At 41.9% G+C, this 8,895-nt stretch overlaps 1 protein-coding gene across 2 annotated transcripts; it reads right to left on the bottom strand.

Annotated features, from left to right (window-relative positions):
• Positions 1-777: 777 nt before the first annotated feature.
• si:ch211-218d20.15 (uncharacterized) lies at positions 778-3,858 on the bottom strand. 2 transcript variants are annotated; one of them, XM_061053158.1, is made up of 8 exons: positions 3,416-3,858; positions 2,984-3,102; positions 2,414-2,474; positions 2,273-2,340; positions 2,067-2,169; positions 1,584-1,702; positions 1,313-1,458; positions 778-1,231 (listed from the first exon to the last, which is right to left on the bottom strand). In XM_061053158.1, exons 1-8 carry the CDS (start codon positions 3,474-3,476, stop codon positions 1,123-1,125), a joined length of 786 nt encoding a protein of 261 aa, XP_060909141.1. In that variant the 5' UTR covers positions 3,477-3,858; the 3' UTR covers positions 778-1,122. The 2 variants fall into 2 exon arrangements, with proteins under 2 accessions (XP_060909141.1, XP_060909142.1); XM_061053159.1 differs by lacking the exon at positions 2,984-3,102.
• Between the last annotated feature and the right edge of the window lie 5,037 nt (positions 3,859-8,895).

Genomic DNA, 8,895 nt, shown 5'->3' with positions numbered 1-8,895 from the left:
GACTGGCCGGGACAGCCTAACCCGCCCTGATTGGCTGCTGCTCCAAAACAAACGTAGATGATTTGTTAGTCTGATACGTCACTCACTGTTTAGTCCCTCCTCCCGCGGGTTTTGACAGACTAGAGTGTCCGGTTTAGCTTTCTGGATACCACAGCTCTGAAAACATCTGTTGAAGACAAGCCTGTAGTCGTCTGAGACTTCAGCTAGTCTGCATATATGAATACTAACAAAGTGCTGGTTTTATTCAGAACAGAAAAACAACAATAGCACACGTGGTATTGCGCCTTTCCCGCTGTTTTTGTGTGTGTGTGTGTGTGTGTGTGTGTGTGTGTGTGTGTGTGTGTGTGGTTAAAGGGGCTTTGTCTGTGTCTTCCTCACATTTTAAATGACCACGCCAGTATAATTCAGAAAGGAGCTGTGGTGGCATTTTCTGGAAATACACTACTTAAATGGAACAGCAGGGGGCGCCAGTCACTCATCATAAAATCAGAATCATAATATCGCAAAGTAGGTTTATACTTTGTACATGCAACAAACTTAAAAAAGAAAAACAGAAGGCGAGTAAGAAATAATCTGCTTTGAGTAAGATGAACAGAGTTATAAAAAATATATGAAATATGTACAACATCTATTATTCTTATGAGGTTTATTCTTACTTGAGGTAACTTGTATGGCCCGTCTGAACTGAGGTCATACACACACACACACACACACACACACACACACACACACACACACACACACACACACACTGATACCTGGGAGAAAGGAAACGCATTTCTCTATTGCATTCATTTTTATTATTTCACTTTAGGTATAAAAAAAAAAGCTCAGAACAGTTGTTAGAACAGTAGTGCATGGAGGGATTTGCAACTGTACGTTCATTTCCATATAACCGACTCACTATAGCGACTAATATTCATCACATCCATAAGGGGAATATTAAAACCTGCAGGGTTTGTAAATAAAGTAGGTTCTTCAATCCAACCATCGATCGGTTTATATACTTCGTAGCACCTTGTCACAGTCATAACATGTTCTGTTTATGTAGAAGCAGGCGACTCCTGCAGAAAACCTAGTGCATCCAAACGAGATTCAGTGGCGTTTTTTCTCCAGAGTCGGTCAGGAGAGGAACTGAGACACAAAAGTCACGGCCTGGTGAAGGTCGTCTGTCAGCTCCTCGGGAAGCGACAACACCATAGATGTTAATTTTTGAGTTATTTCTAATATCCTACAAGGAGAAGAGCACATGGTTGTTACAGCTGCATCACTTATCATCTCTGCAAACTTTTTTCTCTCTTTTTTAACTCACCAGTTGATGTAATGAGCCGCCAGCTGAGGTTCATGTCTGGAGTCTTCTTCTACCACGAGGCATTGTTTCATCTGTTTGAAGTTGGCCTCAATGTCTTTCTTTATGTCAGAGAAAGCCTGAATCCCTCTGAAAGAGCTGACGACTTGCTGCAAAAATAAGGGGCATTTCAAAAGCACAAAGCTGATAGTAGAATTTTTTTTTTTTTAAATAGAGGTTTATTAAAATAAGAAAAAAGTCTCAAAATGATTGTGTTGTGATCTGTTCTCCTTACATATAATACAGAGAGCTGGTGGGCGATGTATTTGTGACTTCCAAGGTGTCTGATATCTTCTTCCAGCTGTTGACTCAGCACCAGGAGCTGGTTCAGTTTGGCAATGTGGAAAAAATATTCTGCAAAAAAGTATCAGCTTATTATTATTATTATTATTATTATTATTATTATTATTATTATTTTGTTTCTTTACTTGTGGGAAAAAATGCAGTTTCAATAATGAGAAAACACTTAAATACAAGTTCTAAACAAGTTCTTAAATTCTAATTTAAACACAAAACAGGATATTAAAATATGCACAATTATTAGAAACATGCAGGTTCTTACCAGTTATGCAGTTTCATTATTAATGCCTTGAACTGAACGCCAGTTGGCACAAAAGGCGTTCTAAATCCATGCATGATTCGCCATGCTTAAACAAATGAAAATAAACGTTGTTTTTTCTTAGTAAAGTGTTATTTCCCTCTTAGATTGATCTCTTACCGTCCATTGGCGGCCTCTCTAACATGTCCACTGGGCTTCCCTGAATTAGGAAAACCTCCACTCGAGGAAACATTACTGACAGACCCATCATGTCCAGGTAGTCCTGAAAAAAAACAGGCATGTAAAGAGGATCGTCTGGTGTTTCATGACGTGATGTAATAAGTCCGGTTCCTGTGGTATCTGAAAAGTATTGTTGGTTGTGGTACCTCCAGCTGGGGCATAGGCTTTGGTAGGTGTTCAAGGCACTGCAGCATCTGGTCAAGAATCTCTGAGCCTTCAAGAAAAGAGCACAAACCAAAATTAAATTCATGACAGCTGTACAAATTAAAGTGATTTGCATCACTGACCTTGAGCTTGGAAAGTGTCCGACTCCTCTGGGCTGCAGCCGTGGCCTAACTGCTCCTGGAACTGCAACATACAAACAATGAATGAAGTCACAGGATAAAGAAGAAGCATATAAACAGAATAATGTAAAATGCTTATTATGAGAAAGAGAGACTGCACATTGGACCTCAAAGCAGTTGCTGCCATCATTTTTTTTGTTGTAAGGTATCATGTTTGAGCCACCAATTGCTTTTCAAATTTAATGCTGCTTTCGAGTGCTGTTGTAAACGTCAGTGAGACACTCTGGGAGCGATTTGAAAACGGTAAATTGAACTTGTATGGCAACTTTACACTACAGTAGCTACATGTCAAATTCACCCATTCACACATTCACACACTGATGGTAGAGGCTGCTTTGTAAGGGGCCAAACTGCCCCTCACAACTATTCCATTCATGCTTTCACACAGCAATTTGGTGTCAGTGACTTTAGCTTAGTTTTAACTTGATATTATGACTGAAACTGATAAAAAAATTAAAAAAAAGTGGTGGTAAAAGTGAGCCTTGTCAGCATGTTAGGTCCATGTGAGTCTACCTGCTGCATCTGTGCCCTGATGAGGAGGTCCAGCTGCCCACACAGACACAACATCTCCAGGCCCACCTGCTCTGGACTCAGCTGGACCGGCATCAGAGGTCTCTTCACCTGTAGCTCCACTGACCACACAGCAACCAAATCAGTCTCGCCCATCCCCCCCTCCCCCTCTCCTTTTCCTGCCTTCACCTCTTCACCAACACACACTGCAGGCTATAAAAGGGACGTGCATTATGTCATCTAAAGCATCTATACAGATCCAAGGAGGGAAGAGGAGACACTTATAGGGACAGAAGGGGAGTGGTCAGAGACAGATTCTGCAGGGTGTAGGTACTCCTCGCAAGACGCAATATCATTCAAACAGAAGAAAAATATAAACAAAAAAGCTACCACAGCCAAAAAAAAAAAAAAGAAGAGACTGATGCTGGGACTTACCTTTAAAAGCCTCATGGTAAACGCAAGGCATGCAGAGCGGCTCTGTGATGCTTACTGCCATATCTGATTGATTATCACACTGTTTTCCTCAATCTGTACCGCTAAGAAAAGCCACATAAGGCAAGTGGAAGCAAAACAAAATAGCCTGGTTGAGACTATTTTACATCTAAATGTATTTTTAAGGCATTTGGTCGGGACTGTCTTTCGCAAGTGGTGCGTTTGAGTGTCGGTCGTTCATGGAGGCTGAACACAAAGCCGATATTCATCCGGAATTAGTCGTTTCCATGCAGGTGACGAACTTCACACGTAGCAGCAACGCGGATGATACATCCCATTACCCCGGTGGATCCATAAAGCTGATGAGAGATTGATGGATAAAATAAAGCAATGTCCACGCCCTTTGCAACCACAGCCGTACAGTCAGTCTGCGATTTGCAGTTTTGAACGCCCCCCCCCCCCTCCACATTCACACACTGAGCGCCTTACTGAATGATGTCATGATTTAGGGATGAAGATCTCAGCATCACCACTTGGTGAGGATGCAGACTTAGATTATATGCTGTCTATTAACAAACAAACACCTATTGTTAAGTAAACACGTAGGCTTTATTAATTCAAGTAGCCTATAACGTTTCACAGTGGAATTTACAGGTTTTGTTTCTTTACCCAGGTATTATTATCTTATCAAGGAAATATTATAGCCTAGTTCTTACCCCAATTTTTTCTGGGGTTTGAATCTATGTGTCATTCTGGTATTGATATGAACATGAGCGATAGAGTGCTGCTCTAAGGGAACTCTTATGTGCAGTTTTTAAATGAAGAAAGTCCTATATCATTGTAAAATCAATGCTGTATCTGGTTAGGTTTAAAATGATTATCTGATAACATTATTTGTCACAATTAAAATATAATGTTAGTAGCCTAATAACAAATTGTTGTATTTGTTATGGGCTACAAACAGTATTGTCCCCCAGTTAGACAAAGACTGTCAGAGCAAGACAGCTGATGAGACAATAAGTAACAAAGGCAAGGACATATTTCACAATTTGTTTTATTTACTTTTTCCCTTATAGATCCATTCAGTAAAATACTACTTGGGATTCAGTAGACATTGGCATTTTCTCGCCTATTGCGATTTGGATGATTTCTACAATGTTAGGATGTCACATTTTCATTTAGCAGACGCTTTTTGTCCAAAGTGACATAAATCTGACAACACAGACGAGTAGCCTAACACAAGCAAGGATCTAGACAGGAGGAAACAACATTCGTGCATACAAATAGCCTGAAATCAGATAGGGCCCAGGAGCTGACAAGCAGTGCACAGATGCCCAGGGTGTATAGAAGTATTTTTTATCAACTGCTTCATCCCCATCATCATCATCACTAGGATCAATATCATTAAGTGCGTATGTGTTTATAAATGACAGAAAGGGGAATGACCGGAAGAGCTGGGTGAACCTTTCTTCGCATTGCAATGGTATGAGAAACCATGGGAACAGATGAGATTACTATACAAAGGGAGTTTGAGAAAAGAAGGGGGACCAAGCACTGACCCTTGAGGAACTTCCGTGGATAAGCTGTGAAGCTTCCAGTGGACACTTCTCCCTTCCAAGATACTCTAAAATATCATCCTGCAACCTGGTAGGGTAGGGAATAAACCACTGGAGTGCTGATCCGGAGATACCAAGCTCAAAGAGGGTGGAGGGGATTTGGAAGTGCACTGTGTAATAGGCAGCAGCATTAGAGTTGAGGATCGACCAGTAGCTCCAAACGCAGTGATTCCGTAAGGTCAAACACGTTTTTCTTAAACAGGACTCCAGAGAGGGGACTCGAGTATTTAACATGAAAAGCAGACGTGAAACCAACCTGTGTTGGGTGGGAGAAAGCCAGAAAATTCTAGCTCCACACTGTTAGGGTTTGTATCCTGAACCCACTAACTATGAGGCAGCAATGCTAACCATTCCACTAGGGTTGCACACTGCTGTGCTTGCCTGTTAAGATTTATATAGTCTCCTTTTCAGCTCATCAAGGTAGCCTATAGTTCAAAATCATGATCCAATCTCTAGGGGGAGAAAGCCAGAACACTCGTGGGAATGACCAAACAATGGCCGGTTGCGAGGCCAGGCCACAACTCAGTGCTACAGTCAGTGCTCTCATAAGAAAGCTCGGCAGCATCTGGCAGAAGCTGAACGATTTGGTAGGCGTACACCGAGACCTCAGTGTTTGGGTTGCAGACAGGTTGCTGTGGCAACGGTTGGCTGTTTTCCGTTGGAATGTTCACGTTGCTTACTGTCACTTTAAATTCTCATGTATTTTGTTATTGTTTGAATTTGACATTGAAATAGTTTTTTTAAGATTAAGTTGGGGGGGCAGAACTTTGGAACTCAACATCAAAGCAAAGCAGAATGGAACCTTAACGCATCATCAAAGCAATGATTCCAGTATATATATGCCAGGCTTTCTGGTTATCAGCTGTTTAGTCTTTAGGATTATTTCAAATCTGTCAGAGGTAACATTACTGAGACAAAGAGATATCTTAAACTCATAACAAAGGCAGACCACTGACACAGTCTACAACTGTTTATCAGAACCAACTGCAACTATTAACATCAGCTTTACTTTGACACTGATCCAACCAGTCAGTCAAAATGACCCAAAAGAAGAATTCAGAGCGAAAGGTCCAGACCTCTAAAAAAGTGGTCATAGGAAAAGCCAAACGGCAGGGGGACCTCAAAGATACACTTAGTGAAGATGTTAAATGCTTGAATACGGAGAGGGAAAGCTGCAAAAAGAGAAATAAGAGAATGTGGTTTTGTGATGAGTCGGAAGAGGTGTCAATCCAAGGATCCAAGAAAGAAGTGGATGTAGAGGAGCAGCAAGTTTCCACTAATGAAGACACTCCTGAAATCACACAGCTAAAAGCTGAAGAGATGGAAGCTGTAAAGAAAATGCCAAAGAAACTTCTTCAAGAAGCGTATGTGCAGCTGAAAGTGGATCATTTCATCAGCAAGGGAGAGGTGAAGAAGAGGGGAGGGGACAGTGTACTCCAAAAACAGCAGGGGGGGAAAAAGTGTGAAAGGGAGGTTATAGAAAGACAGCAGGCTGACATCCTTCACGCTGAGGAGAAAATACAGTCTCTGGAAGACAGGGCGTTGGAGGACCAAGAAGTGATCTCCAACCTGAGGGCTGAAAAAGACGCCCTCCTTCAAAAGGAGAGGGATCTCTTGGAGGAGCAGGAGACTATGCTCAGCCTCATGAGACAGCTTCAGAAAGAGAACAAGGAGCTTAAAGAGGAATGTAAAGACAGCCAGGAGAATTTTGCTGTTGAGGTCCAGCTGGAAAAAGAGAAGAACAAGCTTCTTCAAGAAGAAATGGAGAACCTCCAAAGTACTTACAATAAGCTCAGCCAAAGCTATGAGAAAAAAGTCGTGACAGTCCAACATCAGGCTGACATTCTGCAACGAGAACTTGTGGAGGAGGTCCAGTCTAATGCAGACAGGGCGATGGAGGACCAAGAAGTGATCTCCAACCTGAGGGCTGAAAAAGACGCCCTCCTTCAAAAGGAGAGGGTTCTCTTGGAAGAGCAGGAGACTCAGCTCAGCCTCATGAGACAGCTTCAGAAAGAGAACAAGGAGCTTAAAGAGGAATATAACGACAGCCAGGAGAATTTTGCTGTTGAGGTCCAGCTGGAAAAAGAGAAGAACAAGCTTCTTCAAGAAGAAATGGAGAACCTCCAAAGTACTTACAATAAGCTCAGCCAAAGCTATGAGAAAGAAGTCGTGACAGTCCAACATCAGGCTGACATTCTGCAAAGTGAACTTGTGAAGGAGGTCCAGTCTAATGCAGACAGGGCGATGGAGGACCAGCGAGTTATCAAAAAGATGGCAGAAGAGAACCGCATAATGGAGAAAAAAGCTTTGGAGGATGCTTCTCTTTTGAGAGAGCTTGAGGAACTTAGAGCTCAGCTCAGTCTCCAGACCTCACTCAACCTTGAGCTTTCTAACAAGCTCAAGGTCTGTCAAGAACTCCGGGAAGAGGCTGAGGTCCCAGCCAACTCAGAGAATCCTTCAGTCTGGAAAAGGTTCAGACACTCAATTGGACTGAGAAAACCAAAGAGTTGGAAGAAGATGAAGGAGACCACCGCCTAATCCTTCTCAGTCCACCTTACCTCCCAAATAACTCCTCTCCTCTCCTCACCTCACCTCTCCTCACCTCTCCTCTCCTCTCCTCTCCTCTCCTCTCCTCACCTCACCTCTCCCCCCTTCCCCATCCTTGTGGGTTTTTCCCCGGGTCGCTCCGGTTTATCCCACAAATCCAATTTGAAAAAAATTAAATATTATTAATTAAATATTAAGAACTGGTTCAGTCAAGTTATTAAAGAATCCTGTTGATTGGAATACTGGTTTTCTTTTGCTGATACTATCTGAAATGTGTTTTTTACAAAAAAGATTTAGAAAGATGAAGATGAAGAAAGTCCTATATCATTGTAAAATCAATGCTGTATCTGGTTATGTTTAAAATGATTATCTGATAACATTATTTGTCACAATTAAAATATAATGTTAGTAGCCTAATAACAAATTGTTGTATTTGTTATGGGCTACAAACAGTATTGTCCCCCAGTTAGACAAAGACTGTCAGAGCAAGACAGCTGATGAGACAATAAGTAACAAAGGCAAGGACATATTTCACAATTTGTTTTATTTACTTTTTCCCTTATAGTTCCATTCAGTAAAATACTACTTGGGATTCAGTGGACATTGGCATTTTCTCGCCTATTGCGATTTGGATGATTTCTACAATGTTAGGATGCCACATTTTCATTTAGCAGACGCTTTTTGTCCAAAGTGACATAAATCTGACAACACAGACGAGTAGCCTAACACAAGCAAGGATCTAGACAGGAGGAAACAACATTCGTGCATACAAATAGCCTGAAATCAGATAGGGCCCAGGAGCTGACAAGCAGTGCACAGATGCCCAGGGTGTATAGAACTATTTTTTATCAACTGCTTCATCCCCATCATCATCATCACTAGCATCAATATCATTAAGTGCGTATGTGTTTATAAATGACAGAAAGAGGAATGACCGGAAGAGCTGGGTGAACCTTTCTTCGCATTGCAATGGTATGAGAAACCATGGGAACAGATGAGATTACTATACAAAGGGAGTTTGAGAAAAGAAGGGGGACCAAGCACTGACCCTTGAGGGACTTCCGTGGATAAGCTGTGAAGCTTCCAGTGGACACTTCTCCCTTCCAAGATACTCTAAAATATCATCCTGCAACCTGGTAGGGTAGGGAATAAACCACTGGAGTGCTGATCCGGAGATACCAAGCTCAAAGAGGGTGGAGGGGATTTGGAAGTGCACTGTGTAATAGGCAGCAGCATTAGAGTTGAGGATCGACCAGTAGCTCCAAACGCAGTGATTCCGTAAGGTCAAACATGTTTTTCTTAAACAGGACTCCAGAGAGG

This window comes from Labrus mixtus, chromosome 13 (assembly GCF_963584025.1).
Source record: "Labrus mixtus chromosome 13, fLabMix1.1, whole genome shotgun sequence".
Taxonomy (NCBI): Eukaryota; Metazoa; Chordata; class Actinopteri; order Labriformes; family Labridae; genus Labrus; species Labrus mixtus.
The sequence above is the reverse complement of the archived record's forward strand: the minus strand, read 5'-3'. Positions and strand labels throughout refer to the sequence as shown.